This window comes from Amblyraja radiata, chromosome 15, assembly GCF_010909765.2.
Source record: "Amblyraja radiata isolate CabotCenter1 chromosome 15, sAmbRad1.1.pri, whole genome shotgun sequence".
In the NCBI taxonomy this organism is placed as follows: domain Eukaryota; kingdom Metazoa; phylum Chordata; class Chondrichthyes; order Rajiformes; family Rajidae; genus Amblyraja; species Amblyraja radiata.
The window spans coordinates 49,287,770-49,306,402 of record NC_045970.1 but is presented as its reverse complement, the minus strand read 5'-3'; the positions used below and the strand labels follow the sequence as shown (position 1 = coordinate 49,306,402).

The following is an 18,633-nucleotide window of genomic DNA, read 5'->3' as shown; positions in this document are numbered from 1 at the left end:
GCCCTGGGCCTCCCCCATTGCCACAGTGAGAGCACAAGCAAACTGGAGGAAGAACACCTTAAATTCCACTTGGGTAACTTACAAAAGTAATGGTACGAACAATGACTTGTCCAACTTTAGGTAACTCTATGAATCCTCCCCCACCCCCACGCAACCTCCACCACTTTCTTCCCCCCTTCTCCCTCTCCTGTGCCTCACAGACTCCTACCAATCTCCCTGTGTCTCCCTCGCACTCTCCACTGCACAGAAAGCTACTAGGACTTTGAAAATGGAGCCAAAACCTGGCGAACTCTGGTGTATGGTCTCAGTGGACTATTTCTGTACACTTTGTACTTAAATATAGTAATACTTTGCTGGGCTGTATGCAAAATTAGAATCTCACTGCACCTCATGTATGCAAAAATCTAATTTCACTGCAACACGTGAAAATACCACTGAAGTAGGGTAAACATTATTATCAGCGCTAAAGGCTGGAGTGCAGGTTTTAGACTTTAGACTTGAAAGTTTTTGAGCTGACACTGTTCACCGTAGAGTGGACCAAGAATACGACTTAGCCTCCAGCATTGACGCGGAATGATGCACCAAAGTGGTTGCATTTTATTACGGCTTTATTTATTATTTTAATGCTTTAGCTCTGATATTACAGCATGTTGTACAATATTGATCAGAAATGGTGGCGCAGCGGTAGAGTTACTGACTTACAGTGCCAGAGACCCGGGTTCGATCCCGATTACTGGTGCTGTCTGGAAGGAGTTATGCCCCTGTCCCACTTAGGAAACCTGAACGGAAACCTCTAGAGACTTTGCGACCCACCCAAGGTTTCCGTGTGGTTCCCGCAGGTTGCTGGTGGTTGCCGGAGGATGCAGGTAGTGGGAGCAGATCGGGAGACTGACAAAAACCTCCGGGAACCGCACGGAAACATTGTAATCATGTATTGTCTTTCCGCTGACTGGTTACCACGCAACAAAAGCTTTTCAATGCACCTCGCTACACGTGACAATAAACTAAACTGAACTAATCTCCCCTTTGCTCTATCTATTGTACTTGAGTTTAACGTCTGTACTTATGTACAGTATTCTCTGGTCTGTTTGGATAGGAAGCAAAACAAAGCTTTTCAGTGTATCTTAGTACACGTGACAACAATAAACTTAATCCTTATCCTTTTACCCCAGAATTTAGTGGACAAACAATTAACGTCCAGGTGAATTTTTGACCATTGGGTAACGGGCTGGGAAATCACTGCTGGTGCCTCTATTCTGACCATCGTATCGGACGCACGTGAAATGGCGTCACATCCTCCACAACGCAGCTCTGATCCACCTCTGGTTGAATGTGAAGGTTTGTTGAGAGATGGGAACACTGTAGATCAGTCAGAGAAACGGGCACCAAACCTGCAGAAGATCATCAACAAAATGTCAATTCAAGTGTCTCCATTAAGGCACCGCACACAAGCTTGGTCAGACTCTGTAATAATCATGGCATCCAACTCCACAACGCCCTGAAAGTGGCCGCACAAGTAGATCGAGTGGTGAAGAAGGCGTACGGTAAGATGAGGAAGGAAAGTGCAGATGCTGGTTTACACCGAGGATAGACACAAAAGTCTGGGGTGACTCAGCGGTTCAGGCAGCATCTCTGGAGAGAAGGAATAGGCGACGTTTGGGGTCTGAAGAAGGGTCTTGGTCCTGAAATGTCACCTATTCCTTTTCTCTAGAGATGCTGCCTGACCCACTGAATTACTCCAGTTTTTTGTGTCCGTCACCGTATACCGTATACTATGCTTGCCTTCATAGGTCCATAGATGTCATAGAGTATGTCATAGAGTCACGATGCAGCTTTATTGGACTTTGGTTATTTGGAGTTAATTTGGAGTATCACATGTAGTTCAGGGCGCCCCATTGCTGTAATGTTAAAACAAATGTAGGTCCCTTGCAGTCAGAAACAGGTGAGTTGATCATGGGGAACAAGGATATGGCGGACCAATTGAATAACTACTTTGGTTCCGTCTTCACTAAGGAAGACATAAATAATCTGCCGGAAATAGCAGGGGACCGCGGGTCAAAGGAGTTGGAGGAATTGAGTGAAATCCAGGTTAGCCGGGAAGTGGTGTTGGGTAAATTAAATGGATTAAAGGCCGATAAATCCCCAGGGCCAGATAGGCTGCATCCCAGAGTACTTAAGGAAGTAGCTCCAGAAATAGTGGATGCATTAGTAATAATCTTTCAAAACTCTTTAGATTCTGGAGTAGTTCCTGAGGATTGGCGGGTAGCAAACGTAACCCCACTTTTTAAGAAGGGAGGGAGAGAGAAAACGGGGAATTACAGACCAGTTAGTCTAACATCGGTAGTGGGGAAACTGCTAGAGTCAGTTATTAAAGATGGGATAGCAGCACATTTGGAAAGTGGTGAAATCATTGGACAAAGTCAGCATGGATTTACAAAAGGTAAATCATGTCTGACGAATCTTATAGAATTTTTCGAGGATGTAACTAGTAGCGTGGATAGGGGAGAACCAGTGGATGTGGTGTATCTGGACTTCCAGAAGGCTTTCGACAAGGTCCCACATAAGAGATTAGTTTACAAACTTAAAGCACACGGCATTGGGGGTTCAGTATTGATGTGGATAGAGAACTGGCTGACAAACAGGAAGCAAAGAGTAGGAGTAAATGGGTCCTTTTCACAATGGCAGGCAGTGACTAGTGGGGTACCGCAAGGGCCAGTGCTGGGACCCCAGCTATTTACAATATATATTAATGATCTGGATGAGGGAATTGAAGGCAATATCTCCAAGTTTGCGGATGACACTAAGCTGGGGGGCAGTGTTAGCTGTTAGGAGGATGCTAGGAGACTGCAAGGTGACTTGGATAGGCTGGGTGAGTGGGCAAATGTTTGGCAGATGCAGTATAATGTGGATAAATGTGAGGTTATCCATTTTGGTGGCAAAAACAGGAAAGCAGACTATTATCTAAATGGTGGCCGACTAGGAAAAGGGGAGATGCAGCGAGACCTGGGTGTCATGGTACACCAGTCATTGAAAGTGGGCATGCAGGTGCAGCAGGCAGTGAAGAAAGCGAATGGTATGTTAGCTTTCATAGCAAAAGGATTTGAGTATAGGAGCAGGGAGGTTCTACTGCAGTTGTACAGGGTCTTGGTGAGACCACACCTGGAGTATTGCGTACAGTTTTGGTCTCCAAATCTGAGGAAGGACATTATTGCCATAGAGGGAGTGCAGAGAAGGTTCACCAGACTGATTCCTGGGATGTCAGGACTGTCTTATGAAGAAAGACTGGATAGACTTGGTTTATACTCTCTAGAATTAAGGAGATTGAGAGGGGATCTTATAGAAACTTACAAAATTCTTAAGGGGTTGGACAGGCTAGATGCAGGAAGATTGCTCCCGATGTTGGGGAAGTCCAGGACAAGGGGTCACAGCTTAAGGATAAGGGGGAAATCCTTTAAAACCGAGATGAGAAGAACTTTTTTCACACAGAGAGTGGTGAATCTCTGGAACTCCCTGCCACAGAGGGTAGTCGAGGCCAGTTCATTGGCTATATTTAAGAGGGAGTTAGATGTGGCCCTTGTGGCTAAGGGGATCAGAGGGTATGGAGAGAAGGCAGGTACGGGATACTGAGTTGGATGATCAGCCATGATCATATTGAATGGCGGTGCAGGCTCGAAGGGCCGAATGGCCTACTCCTGCACCTAATTTCTATGTTTCTATGTTTCTATGTAAGGATGTGGAGGCTTTGGAAAGGGTGCAGAGGAGGTTCCTGGACTAGAGGGTATTAGCTACAGGAGATGTGCGGGGCATGTTTTTTTTACACAGAGGGCTGTGTGCGCCCGGAACTTGCTGCCGTGAGTGGTGGTTGAGGCACGATTGTGGCATTTGACAGACTTTTGAATTGGCCGATGGATATACAGGGAATGGAGACAGATAGGATTTGGTCTTGGCATCGTGTTCTGCACAGACACCGTGGGCCGAAGGGCCTGTTCCTGCGCTGTACTGTGTTACGTTCTATGTTCTAGTGAGGAATGGTTGAGGAAGGACCTTTCTCGCCCTTACCTCCTGGTCCTGGTATCTCCAGCCTAAGTAGAAGGGCGCAATTCACGAAGAGCGCGGAGATATTCTTCGTTGCCACGATCCCACTGCAAAGCCTTTTCATAGCATTCAACAGCTTCAGAATTCTCCCCGGCTTCTCGGTGAAGAAACCCCAGGATACCCCAGGCTCTGCTGTTGTACGGGTTCCTGGTAATTTGCCTTCTTGCAATCTTCTCCAACTTAATGCAACAAGTTTTACAATATTTCGTTCCGCGCTGGATTTTAAGGCCTTCCATAAAATGGTGGATGGCGTTTGATTCAGATTTGGTGTGATACAGTTCATATAATCCAAGCTGTATCTCTATTGCCTGCTTATTATCTGGAGTGACATCCTCTAATCTCCGGAGGTCGTTGTATATCTTCACTGCCCTGTCTGATTCACCATTCATTAAGCAGATCCCGGCAAAATCCAGCTGTGCAAGAATAAACGATGGCTTCAGTTGAAATGCCGTTCCAAAATGGTGCTTGCAATGGCCGATCAACTCAGCCTCCATGCCTGGGTCTCGACTGCCTTGATTTTTACGCAGAGCCATTAGTTTTTCCCTGTAACAGATACCCATTTGATGGTGCAAGAAGGAAGAGTGCGGAGTGAATTCTAAGGCTTTCTTCAACAGCCCTATCGCTTTATCAACATCGTGCTGTATCCTGTAAAACTTTGCTGCATAGCGGAGCATAAATGGAGAATCTGGGCTTGTCCGCAACGCTTCATCAACCAATTCATTCGCTTCTGCCTTTTGCTGTAACTCTTGGAGCCTGAGGGCCAGCATCACCCTGGCCACAGATTCACCCGGATCGAGCTCCAGCACCCGTCTCAGCTGTCTCACCGACTGGCTCACTTCGGGGTTTTCCGGGATCGCGGAAAATAATTCTAGACGGTACAGAGCGGTGGCGTAGCCCATGTTCCACTCCGTGTTGTCGGGATCTTCCTCCAGAGTCTTGGCGAAACATTCCTTCGCCTCCTCGTAGCACTGAGAGCGGGAGCTCAGCAAAGACCACCCCTTCTCCCCCCACACCTCGGGCACCATTGCCGTGACGTGCGGGCCCTGTGTGAGGGGGCCACACATCACCTCCAGCTTGTCGAGGTAGGACTGGGCCTCGCTGAGTTGTCCCATGTGGTAATGCAACCAGGCCCGGTTGCCATGGGTGACGATGCTCCTCCTCTCAAATCCATCCCCGTGGATCTTCCTCAGACGTCTCTCCGCGTCCTCTAAGTTACGGAGAGCTTCTTTGCAGTTGTCCTGCAGGTAGTTGATGTAAACCAGCTGGTTTTGCGGCACGCCTTGGTGATTCCCGCCGATGATAATCGAATCCTGCAACCTCTGCTTCACGTCGTCCAGGTCACTATCGTACATCTTTGGGCCCCACGTGAAATGGCACTGAAGCTGGCCGAGCTTCACCAACAAGGACTCCCTCAGTGTGTCGCTGCAAGAGAGCACAAGGTGATCAATGGGACAACACACAAAAAACTGGAGTAGCTTTGTGGGTCAGGCATAATCAAGGACATGTCACACCGTGGTCACTCCCTCTCCTACCTTCACCCAACGGGCAAGAGGCACAGAAGTGTGAAAACGCACACCTCCAGATTCAGGGACAGTTCCTTCCAAACTTATCAGGCAATTTGTGAATACTGTAGCGAGTGTTTTAACTTACATTTGAATGCAACATTTACGCTTTAAATTGGATTAGGTATGAATAAGGTTAAGCTAAATTACTTTCCTAATTACATTCCACAGTCGAACCAGGCTCCGATCAACAGGTGCAGCACATGAATGACCTTAGTATATTCATGTATGGAAATCAGATTATAATTCATGCTGTTATGCAAAGATATAGAGAAAAAACCTATAGAAACAAGGCAAGAATTGTCTGACTTCCATCACTGTTCTGCACAAATAAATTAATCAACTTTACTCTTTGACTATAGAAACAAAACAAAATCAATGAAATTAAGTTCTGTATGTAAAACATATATATGGAAACAGGCCCTTCGGCCCAGCATGTCCACACTGAACAGCAATCTACCATACACCAGTTCTATCCTGCACTCCAGTGACCAATGATGGAAATGGGGGGGGGGGTACGCAGGGGTACGGCGTTCCCCTAGTTTTCAACTTCCTACTCAGGTTTACTGAGCACTGCAGAAAGATTCGAGCCATTTCTCACTTCATTCAACTCAGACGAAAACGATTTGTTAACTGCCACTGTTAGCACTTGTTAACAGCCAGCAGTTAACAGTGGTTATACAATTTGTCATTGATACATTGATCCACATTCCTCAGTAAATGTAATTGTGTTTAAACACCGTGTTCCTTTGAATAAAATTCAAGGGAGAATTTCTTAAACTCACTGTCAGGGCTACCGGACCGTGAGCACGGGCTCAGGTAAAGTCATGTTATTTCATTTTTCCATGTTATATTATTTGCCTCTCTGCCTCTGTGCCTCTCTGCTGTTCTCCCCTCCCCCCGCTCTCCCCTCTCCGCCCACTCTCCCCGCTCTCGAAAACTCGATTCTGTATTTTTGGAGGTATTTTGGAGAAACGAGATGCATAAAATATCAGGGTTCAGGTATACAAACCTTCAAAAGCAAATGCTATGCTACATTTTCAAATGGGAAATAATGCTTAAGAAGCCAATAGAAAATTTGTATAAATCATTGGTTGTGCATTGAATAATGTGTTCAATTTTTCTGGAACGATATGTCCTTCAGCTAACAAAAATAATGAATAATTAGTCTGAGTTTGTCAATTAGTTAATGGTGCAGTAATGCTTGGCTAGCAGTCACCGTTGAATGGTATTTGATAAACTAGTTAAGAGGGAGAAGGATGAGTCAGAAAACAAGGCTCTAAATTTAAGTAAACTTTGGGAAAGTGAGGCAGAAGAATAGACTATGCAGAGCATTGACAAACAATGTGAAATGTTCCAAGATCTTCTTGGTAATAGACCTGTACATTTTGAATTGAATTGAAATTATTTGTCATTCAAAAATGAAAGCAAAGAAATGAATGTTATCCCTCACAACTAAGTTCAGGTAGACATTAACATGGATAAGGGAGAGCCAATGGATGTAGTGTACCTGGACTTTCAGAAAGCCTTTGCTAAGGTCCCACACAGTGGGCAAAATCAGAGCACATGGTGTTGGGGATAAGGTATTGACATGGATAGAAATGGGTTGCAGACAGGAAACAAAGAGTAGGAATTAACAGTTCCCTTTCAGAATGGCAGATAGTGACTAGTGCGGTGCCTCAAGGTGCTGGGACCGCAGCTATTCACAATATATATTAATGATTTAGATGAAGGAATTAAAAGTAACATTAGCAAATTTGCAGATGACACAAAGCTGGACGGCAGCGTGAACTGTGAAGAGGATGTTATGAGGATGCAGGGTGACGTGGATAGGTTGGGTGAGTGGGAAGATGCTTGGTAGATGCAGTATAATGTGGATAAATGTGAGGTTATCCACTTTAGTGGCAAGAACAAGAGGCAGATTATCATCTGAATGGCAGGTAGACACAAAATGCTGGAGTAACTCAGCGGGTCAGGCAGCATCTCTGGAGCAAAGGAATTCCCCTCCCCCCCCGTCTCTTCCCCCCACCCCCTGGGAATGTGGGCCGGCCCAGGTGCTCTGTGTCCAGCTGGGGTCCGGGGGAGGTGAGGGTCAGTGACACGGGGGTCGGGCACCGCAGCGGTGCCTTAGCCCGAGATTCATCTCCGGAGGTGGCACCGACACCCCAACAAACCCGGTCCGCTCCTGGCTCTGGGCCGGGGTTAAAACTCCATGGGGTGTGGACAGAGCGGCCGACGGACACAGAGCCGCCGGAGGTGAGGGTGGGAGGTGTGAGCGGTGCCTCAGGGGTCGGTGCTGGGACCACCGCCGTGTCTCACTTATCACACCACCTGCACGGGAATGTGTAGTTTAGTTTAGTGTCTAAACCCCTGCACGGGCCGGTAGTTTGACACCCCTGCTTTAAACTGATGCCCTATAGTTCTTGAATCACATTTCCCACCTTATATATTCCCCTCGTGGTTTTTACTCACCTCTAAAACAATTTCTGCTTTATTTTGAATTTGCAGCACCTGCAGATTTTGGTTCCATGAATGTTAAATGGAATAATTAGACTGCAGTTACATTGCCATTTAAATAGCGTGCGATGGGCTTAAGACAATCAAATTGCTCGTTCTTTACGGGAAACCCGCCGACAGAAAACTATTCTCATTGGTGAGTGTGGAGGAGATCTGGAAACCTTGGGCGAATTGAAATGATCGTGACTTTCTTTATTGAATCTTTTTTTTATAATATATATTTTTGAGCGTGAGAAGTTCTGTGATCGGCGTGAGAGCGTGAGAATTTAGTGATATGCGTGAGTCTCACGCTCAATGCCTAACGGGCGGCGGGGTGGTGCGGCGGTAGAGCTATTGCCTTGAAGCATCAGAGACCCTGGTTCGATCCTGAGTACGGGTGCTTGTCTATAGGTTCTCCCCGTGACCTGCGTGAGTTTCCTCCAAGATCTTCGGTTTCCTCCCACACCCCAAAGACGTACAGGTTTGTAGGTTAATTGGCTTGGTATCAATGTAAATTGTCCCCAATGTGTGCAGGATAGTGTTAATGTGCGGGGATCGCTGGTCGGGGCGATATAAAAGTTTTCAGTCTTTAGAGATACAGCGCTGTTTCCGCGCTGTATCTCTAAAGACTGAAAACTTTTATAGGCCATTCTCACGGGGCGACTTGATGCAAGAGTTAACCAGAGTTGAACATCATGGGAACCTCGTGCGATAACCGTACGGCATTCGTGGACCACCGTGGACCACCGTGGCGCTAACGGCAGGTACTCGTGTAACTTGGTGACTCGGGAGAAAATTCAAGCTTGAATTTCTCCAAGAGTGACTTGTACACTTGTGGTTGAACATTGCAACATTATATGCACGTAGTGGCCAGTGCGATATCCGTAATAACTCTTGTGTTTACCGTGGGAATTCCTGCGAACGGTGAACCCGGAAGCTGGACAGAGGGGACAGAAGGTGAGTAAAAATTGTCTTCTGTGGGATTGAATTTAAAAAATAAAGATTTGCATCCGCATATGGACATCAACTTATTCATGAGTTATGTTAAGAAAATAACTATAATCTTTAAAAGGGACTTTACTGAAAGGTCCCGCATTTTTATGGTCCTTGAGAAATTTTTCACATGTACTTCTTTGAGAGATACAGCTCGGAGTCCTCGCCGACTAGCGATCGATGCCTTTCCGAAGCAGGGTCCGGAACGCGACCAATCAATGTTCTCCAGAGACCCGTGTAAAGGAGTGAACTGCACATGCTGGTTTAAACCGAAGACAGACACAAAAAGCTGGAGTAACTCAGCGAGTCAAGCAGCATCTCTGGAGAAAAATAGGTGATGTTTCGGGACGAGACATCTTCAGACTCAATTCCGATTAGGATGTCTGAAGAAGGGTTCCGATTCGAATCGCCACCTATTCTTTTTCTCCAGAGATGCTGCCTGACCTGCTGACTTACTCCAGCTTTTTATGTTTTTCTTCCCAGATCTGACTTACCTGCTGAGTTACACCAACATTTTGTGTCCTTTTGTGCATATTAACCAGCATCTGCAGGTCATTTAGACATTACCTAACTTCAGATTTTAGAGATATAGCGCGGAAACAGGCCCTTCGGCCCACCGAGTCCGCGCTGACCACCTATTCTTATACACTCCAGGGACAATTTTACAATGTTACCGAAGCCGATTAATTTACAAACCTGTTAGCTCTGGAGTGTGAGAGGAAACCGGTGCACCCATGGTCAGGATCGAACCCCGGTATCTGGGGCTGTGAGGCAGCAACTCTACCACTGTGCCGCATGTAGTCAGATTTAATAAATTGCTGGTGTTGCTTCCAAAGACAGAGGCACTGATAATATTAGATCAGAATTGCATCTTTCCGCTAATAGAGTCAATTATTAGTCAATTAATAATAGAATCAATTATTGTTGGTGACATTTCACCTACGAATATCAGACTATTTTCGCAGAGGTAAGGGCCAATTAGGCATAGCAAAAGGTATGAACACTTTTAAACATTTTTTCCCGACTATTTTGTCAAATGCAAATACAGGGAGAATGATCAAAGTGCTCACATGGCTCACTCTGTTAGAAGCGTTCTGAGTTTAAATGTTCCGTGTATTCCTTCTTAAAGTATACATTTTTGTGTGGCCAGGGGTGCGATTGAGAACAGCTGGGAAAGGGCGGAGGGGGCGTCACGAATAACAGCGATTCCCTGGCCATATTATGGCCCATTCCCCAACCGTAACATTAATCAAGCTCTGTCTAACTCCGCCTTCACACCACCCCCCTGTGACATGGGTTAGTCATCGCTGGGCGGGCTGTGGGCCGAATGGCCTGCCAACGGGAGTCAGAGACTTGACACTGAGATCCATTGTGCAGGAAGGAACTGCGGATGCTGGTTTTTACCGAAGATAGACACAAACGCCACCTGTTCATTTTCTCCAATAATGTTGCCTGACCCATTGAGTTACTCCAACATTTTGTGTCTGTGTTCACTATGAACATTGAATTATTTAATTTTAGGTAACTGACACTCTCTCTGGGCCAGAGACAGTGGGCGGTGTTTTAATAGTCCACTGGGTGGGCTGAGTCCACATAGTTCACTCCATGAAGGTTTATTAACTCGTGCAATCTCTCGTAGCATACATTACATGCATATGCTATACCATAACATTCCCCCTTTTTCCAAAAGAGAAAAATGTACAGATGTAGAATATGCTCGCTTTTTTTTTTCAAGTAAAAATTCCTTTCCATTTCATTATCTAACTTTCGTAAACTTGGCCAACACACATGTAACCGCTTTGCTTGTGTGGATGGTGCACAGCCGCGCCTCTCTTGCCGCACGGCTGTCTGATTCTGTGGACAGCAGCAGCATTCGGTGAAAGCTTGCAGATGTGACTCGGCAGTCTCGGCACTCTTGCAGACTCTTGCAGATGTCGATACGTCCGCTGAGAGCGAGCTTGCAGCAAACGTTCCCCGTCTGCGAGTCGCTATTGCCAAGCACGGTCTTCTCACGGAGCAAGCTGTCCATCATACACTGGCAGCAATTACAGGACATCGCTGGTGTTCTCAGGCTAGCGAGGAACGATTCAAAGTTCTCACCTGCTTCTTGCTGTCTCTTGCTGAAGAAGTATCGCTCATAAGTCTCATTCTTCTCGCCAATGGCGTAGCTCTCGAACGCGTGAATGATCTCGGCCAGTTCATGGCTCTCCTCGTCGTTGGCGAACACGAAACTGTCGTAAATCTCCAGTCCTGACGGGCCAATTGTATGGAGCAACAATGCCTCCAAGGACCACTGTAAATTGGAGGAGCAACACCTCATATTTCGCTTGGGCAGTTTGCACCCCAGCGGTATGAGCCAAAGATCTTATAGCGGAGATCTTTGGTATGAGCATTGATTTCTCTAATTTCAGGTAGTCCTTACTTTCTCCTCCCCTTCTCAGCTCTCTCTCAGCCCACTGGCTCCACCTCTTCCTTTCTTCTTCCCGCCCCCTCACATCAGTCTGAAGAAGGGTTTCAACCCGAAACGTTGCCTATTTCCTTCGCTCCATAAATGCTGCCTCACCCGCTGAGTTTCTCCAGCATTATTGTCAACTTATGTTAGATTTACAGACAAGTGAAGGCAAACATTCACTTCCATTTTTAATCCTTACACGTGCAAATTATAACCACGTCTCAAGAGTTAAGATTAGGATTAATAATACCAATAATAATGACAATGATGTCAGGGACCAGAGGGCACAGACTCAGAATAAAACGACAGCCCTTTAGAAAGGAGATGAGGAGGAATTTCTTTAGCCAGAGGGTGGTGAATCTAAATTCATTGCCACAGGCGGCTGTGGAGGCCAAGTCAATAGATATTTTTAAGGCAGAGAGAGATAGATTCTTGATTAGTACAGGTGTCAGGGGTTATGGGGAGAAGGCAGGACAATGGGATTGAGAGGGAAAGATAGATCAGCCATGATCAAATGGTGGTGTAACCTTGATGGGCTGAATGGCCTAATTTTGATCCTATAACTTGAACATCAATTCATAACAGCTGCAAAGGGCACGTTTTGGGGTCATTTTAAAGTGGGAATTAACAGGTACGTGATTAGTACGGGTGTGAGGGGATATGGGGAGAAGGCAGGTGAATGGGGAAAGGGAGGGAAAGAGAGATCAGCCATCATTGAATGATGGAATAGACTCGATGGGCTGAATGGCCTAATGCTGCTCTTCTGACTTGTGAACATTATGAAAATCGTAGAAGGACTGGAGATTTCCTGTCCATTTCAAAGTCCAGCGGCGACAAAAAAAATGTTGCGACACTTGAAAAAGTGGGAGCAGACAGTTCACTCCCTGAAAATGGAAATGAAACTGAAACTGAAACAATCAAGTCTTACCTTTCCTCTGTACAGCCGAGTTGTGCAACTGAAAAACCTTGGTTCAAATCCAAAACCAGTGAGGTTAGGCTTACAGACAAGTGCGGGCAAACATTCACTTCAAATTTTAATCCTTACATGTGCAAATTATAACCACGTCTCAAGAGTTAAGATTAGGATTTATCAATCAATATCAATATCAATATTTTATTACATGTCATTTGAACCTCAGTGAGGCTCAAACGAAACTCCGTTTCCACAGCCATACAAACAAAGACAATTTCCTACAGACATACACACAATTCAATTTACAAAAACATCCATCACAGTGAACCCACTGTGATGGAAGGCAAAGTCTTTTCTCTCCCCTGTTCTCCATTTCTCTCCCGATGTCGAGCCCCAGGCGGGCGATGATAAGTCCCACGGCCATTTTAGGCCGCGCGGGGCGATGTACGGCCCCGCTCCCGGTCTAAAGCGGCCTTTTCACGGGGCGACTTGACGCAAGAGTTAACCGGAGTTTAACATCGTGGGAACCTCGTGCGATAACAGTACGGCATTCGTGGACCACCGTGGACCACCGTAGCGCTAACGGCAGGTCATCGTGTAACTTGGTCACTCGGGAGAAAATTCAAGAAAGTTTGAATTTCTCCAAGATTGACTTGTACACTTGTGGTTGAGTATTGCAACATTATATGGACGTAGTGGCCAGTGCGATATCCGTAATAAGTCTTGCGGGTACCGTGGGAACCCCTGCGAACGGTGAACCCGGAAGCTGGACAGAGGGGACAGAAGGTGAGTAAAAATTATCTTCTGTGGGATTGAATTTAAAAAATAAATAAAAATAAAGATTTGCATCCGCATATGGACATCAACTTATTCATGAGTTATGTTAATGAGATTCAAGAAAATAACTATAATCTTTAAAAGGGACTTTAAAAGGGACTTTACTGAAAGGTTACGCATTTTTATGGTCCGTGAGAAATTTTTCACATGTACTTCTTTGAGAGATACAGGTCGGAGTCCTCGGGTCCAGGGGTCCGGAACGCTACCAATCAATGTTGTACAGAGACCCGTGTAAGGAGTGAACTGCACATGCTGGTTTAAACCGAAGACAGACACAAAAAGCTGGAGTAACTCAGCGAGTCAAGCAGCATCTCTGGAGAAAAAAAGCTGATGTTTCGGGACGAGACACATCTTCAGACTCAATTCCGATTAGGCTGTCTGAAGAAGGGTTCCGATTCGAATCGTCACCTATTCTTTTTCTCCAGAGATGCTGCCTGACCCGCTGACTTACTCCAGCTTTTTATGTTTTTCTTCCCAGATGGTGCTGGTGGTGACCAGAAAGTTGTAAGATAGACTTGTATAAGAATCGCCTGAGGCCAAGTAGCGGAGGGTGATTGCTATGCGCAACCCTGGTTCCAGTGCTTTTCTCATTACAGTGTCAGTCTTCTTCAGCAGAGGTCCCAAATTATTCTTTAACTCATTAAAGAGCTCGGGTGAAATTCTGACAAAGTTTTTGAATGCACTTGTATCCTCTTCGCACAGCACATTAAGCAGTTGCTCCTATTGTCCAAATTGAGCTCTCCGTTGAAAGATGGGCTTCACCCAGTGAGACTTCCTCTTAATTCTCTTTTTAATTAATCTCTCCCTTCTGCCTTCAAGCAAGCGTTTTCGATGCACATAGTGGGCAGCTGCATGCAGCGCGTCAATGAAAAAAACCAACATCCTGTACTCGAAATTACTTAGTATAGGCATGTCTCCAAATGAGCCGATTCAACCAAGGGAGGATATATATAGTGTGTGAAAAAAAAAGTTACATCATTTGTGTCACGTGTAGTTCACGATGTTCATTCAAGATTTAACGTGAAAGCTCGAGAAACGGACAAGTCACTCGCACAAATAACAGAAATGCCGAGTACCCTGGGAACTCATTATCTACCCCACGACCTCTTCACTCTGGTGACATCTTGCGTCAACTTGCCCCGTGAAAAAGCCCCATAAATGTCACAAAGTTGGAACCCCCGGCGGGCGCTGGAATGTCCCACGGCCATGAAGCCGCGCGGGGCGATGTACGGCCCTGCTCCGCATCGTTCCAACCCCGCAACACGAGCTAGAGAAGTCACGTTGCGGGAGCTCCGGAAAGCGGTCTCTCCACCCGGACCCGCGAGCTCCCGACACCCCGACAGTCCACCGGACCTGCGGCTGCAGCTGGAGCCTCCGAGCTACGTGGTCGGGCCGCAGCAGCGAGTCACCACCGCTCCCCACGCACCGATGCCGGCCAGCCCCACGATGGTAAGTCCGCAGCTCCGCAGGCTCGGTGACTGGAGCCCCCAGGTCGTTCAGGCTGGAGGCCGCTCCACGGTGCTAGGCCCCAACGACAACGGACACCCGACAGGAAAAAGGTCGAGTCTCACGTACAGGGAAGAGATTTTAAAAAGTTTCCCCCTTCCCCCCCCCCCCCCCCCCCCCCCCCACATATACACAGTTAAAAACACTGTTAAAAAACACAAACAGCTACATTTACCTAGACAAAAATATTTACAATATATATTAATGATTTGGACGAAGGAATTGAATGCAACATCTCCAAGTTTGCGGATGACACGAAGCTGGGGGGGGCAGTGTTAGCTGTGAGGATGATGCTAGGAGGCTGCAAGGTGACTTGGATAGGCTGGGTGAGTGGGCAAATGCATGGCAGATGCAGTATAATGTGGATAAATGTGAGGTTATCCACTTTGGTGGCAAAACAGGAAAGTAGACTATTGTCTGAATGGTGGCCGATTAGGAAAAGGGGAGATGCAACGAGACCTGGGTGTCATGGTACACCAGTCATTGAAAGTAGGCATGCAGGTGCAGCAGGCAGTGAAGAAAGCGAATGGTATGTTAGCATTCACAGCAAAAGGATTTGAGTATAAGAGCAGGGAAGTTCTACTGCAGTTGTACAGGGTCTTGGTCGGACCACACCTGGAGTATTGCGTACAGTTTTGGTCTCCTAATTTGAGGAAAGACATTCTTGCCATAGAGGGACTACAGAGAAGGTTCACCAGACTGATTCCTGGGATGTCCGGACTTTCATATGAAGAAAGACTGGATAGACTCGGCTTGTACTCGCTAGAATTTAGAAGATTGAGGGGGGATCTTATAGAAACTTACAAAATTCTTAAGGGGTTGTACAGGCTAGATGCAGGAACATTGTTCCCGATGTTGGGGAAGTCCAGAACAAGGGGTCACAGTTTAAGGATAAGGGGGAAATCCTTTAGGACCGAGATGAGGAAAACATCTTTCACACAGAGAGTGGTGAATCTCTGGAATTCTCTGCCGCAGAAGGTAGTTGAGGCCAGTTCTTTGGCGATATTTAAGAGGGAGTTAGATGCGGCCCTTGTGGCTAAAGTGATCAGGAGAGAAGGCAGGTACAGGATACCAAGTTGGATGATCAGCCATGATCATATTGAATGGCGGTGCAGGCTCAAAGGGCCGAATGGCCTACTCCTGCACCTATTTTCTATGTTTCTATGTTTCTATGATTAAAATTAATAATAATAATAATAATAACAATGATGTGGTGGAGGAATGTCTTAAGCCAGAGGGTGTTGAATCTGTGGAATTCAAAGGCCAAGTTTTAGGGTCAAGTTTTGAGGTACTTGATTAGTACGGGTGTGAGGGGTTATGGGGAGAAGGCAGGAGAACGGCAAAGAGAGGGAAAGATAGATCAGCCATGATTGAATGATGGAGTAGACTCGATGAGCCGAATGGCCTAATGCTGCTCTTATGACTTATGAACCTTATGAAAATCGTAGAAGGACTGGAGATTTCCTGTCTTCCAGTCAAGGTTCATAAATCATAGGAGCAGCATTAGGCCATTCGGCCCATCGAGTCTGCTCTGCCATTCGATCATGCCTTCACCCCGTGACCTTTGACTCCTTTACTAATCAAGTTGAAGAGTTGCAATCCTGGATTAAGTGCAAAGTGTATAGAAATAATCCACCCAGACCATAAACAAGAGTCGCCAGGTTTTGGCGCCATTTTCAAAGTCCAAGTTACTTGAGGTGCAGCTGGCCATGAAGGCCCGTTGTCCTGGCGATGTTGCAGGGTGGGCCTGGTCAAGGGAAGGTGTAGGAGTTCTCCACCGCTGCTCCACCGCTCTGTGTCGCTGTGGGCCGCCTCCGTTCCGTGCGCTCCGTCTCCTGTTGCAAAGCTGCAATTTTCATGTAGCTCTTCCCAATTTAGTTCACGGTCTTCCTCGCTCACACCTCCCCTTGATCAACGAAGACCAAAGGAGCAGCTCTACTAGAAACATAGAAAATAGGTGCCGGAGTAGGCCTTTCGGCCCTTCAAGCCAGCACCGCCATTCAATATGATCACGGCTGATCATCCAAAATCAATACCCCGTTACTGCTTTCTCCACATATCCATTGATTCCGTTAGCCCAAAGAGCTAAATCCAACTCTCTCTTGAAAACATCCAGTGAATTGACCTCCACTGCCTTCTGTGGCAGATAATTCCACAGAATCACAACTCTCTGGGTGCAAACGTTTTTTCCTCATCTCAGTCCAAAATGGCTTACAATTATTCTTAAACTGTGAACCCTGGTTCTGGACTCCCCCAACATCGGGAACATTTTTCCTCCATCTAGCCTGTCCAATCCCTTAAGAATCGTATGTTTCTATTAGATTCCCTCTCATTCTTCTAAATTCCAGTGAATATAAGCCCAGTCGACCTGTTCTTTCATCAGATGTCCGTCCCGCCATCCTGGGAATTAACCTGGTGAACCTACGCTGCACTCCCTCAAGTTAGCAATACTGCTAAACAAAGGAGCGTTTCGAAGGCGGTAGGAGACGAGGAGGTGGAAAAGGGAAATACTTTGGGTACAGATTCCTCTCTCGGGCGGCACGGTGGTGCGGCGGGTAGAGCTGCTGCCTCACAGCACCAGCACTTGGGTTCGACCCTGACTCTGGGGGCTGTCCGCGTGGAGTTTGCACGTTCTCCCATTGACCGCATGAGTTTTCTCCCGTTGCTCCGGTTTCCTCCCACATGCCAAAGACGTGACTGTAACTGCCCCACATCGGCAGTTAGTTAAATTCTAAACCTCACGTTTTTTGGTTCCTACCTGTAATAATAGCGTTCTTAAGGGCGGAACTAATTTGCCGACTTAGTTTCCGTGGGGCACGGTTGTTGGCGCACCTTGCAGGGCAGCAAAGAACAAGGAAGCAACACAAAGGGGCTACACCGCCAAAATAAGTTAAATGTTAAATAAGCAAGCTCATAAAGAAAGACAGAAGCCATGACTAAGAAGAAACCAAGAAATACCTCTTAAGTAGTAAGCAGTGGACGAGGAATGTTGTTCATTTGCTTGGTTAGTGTGGTGTTGTGTTGCTGTATGGACGTACATGCATGTATTTTGTAAACTGCATTTATATTGTTGTTTGTTACCTCTTTTTTGGCCCAGTTCTCACGGGTTGGTTGGAGCCGAAAATAAACCTCGTATTTAACCACGACCTCGGGCCTCGTGTACTACTTGGGAGCTACAGTGACAATAAAGAACCGTTGAACCATTGAAGAAGGTCAAACTTTATTAACAGCGGCGCAAGGCTGGTGTTCAAGTTATAGATTTTAGATTGAGAGATACGATGCGGAAACAGGCCCTTCAGCGATCAGCGATCCCTACACACTAGGGAATATTTTGCAACTTACCAAAGCCAAATAACCTTCAACCCTTTACGTCTTTGGAGCGTGGGAGGAAACCGGAGCACTCGGTTAAAACCCACGCGGTCGCCCCTTGAATCCCCTGGAGCTGAACCTGTTCACCTTAGTGTGGAACAAGAAAACCACTTAGACTGCACCGCTGACGCGTAATGATGCACTAGAATTGTCGCATTTTATGAGTGATTTATTCATTACTTTAATGCATAAACTCTGATATTACAGAATGTTAAACAATATTGATTATGAAACGTGCCCCAATGTTCACAAAGCTACAAACAGAAATTGCAAATGTTGAAACGCTTAATTGTCGGCATTATATCCTAGACACTAAATCAGATTGCACATCATCGATGGTGCTTCTCACACAAAAATCCGTTCTAACTCCCTCTTTTATAGTTTTGCTCTCTGTATCTCCACTTTAGTCT

At 46.3% G+C, this 18,633-nt stretch overlaps 1 protein-coding gene across 1 annotated transcript; it reads right to left on the bottom strand.

The window, feature by feature from the left end:
* Window positions 1-981: 981 nt before the first annotated feature.
* Window positions 982-5,447, bottom strand: LOC116981421 (interferon-induced protein with tetratricopeptide repeats 5-like). Its single transcript, XM_033034476.1, has 2 exons — window positions 4,060-5,447; window positions 982-1,391 (listed from the first exon to the last, which is right to left on the bottom strand). Exon 1 carries the CDS (start codon window positions 5,445-5,447, stop codon window positions 4,083-4,085), a length of 1,365 nt encoding a protein of 454 aa, XP_032890367.1. The 3' UTR covers window positions 982-1,391; window positions 4,060-4,082.
* Between the last annotated feature and the right edge of the window lie 13,186 nt (window positions 5,448-18,633).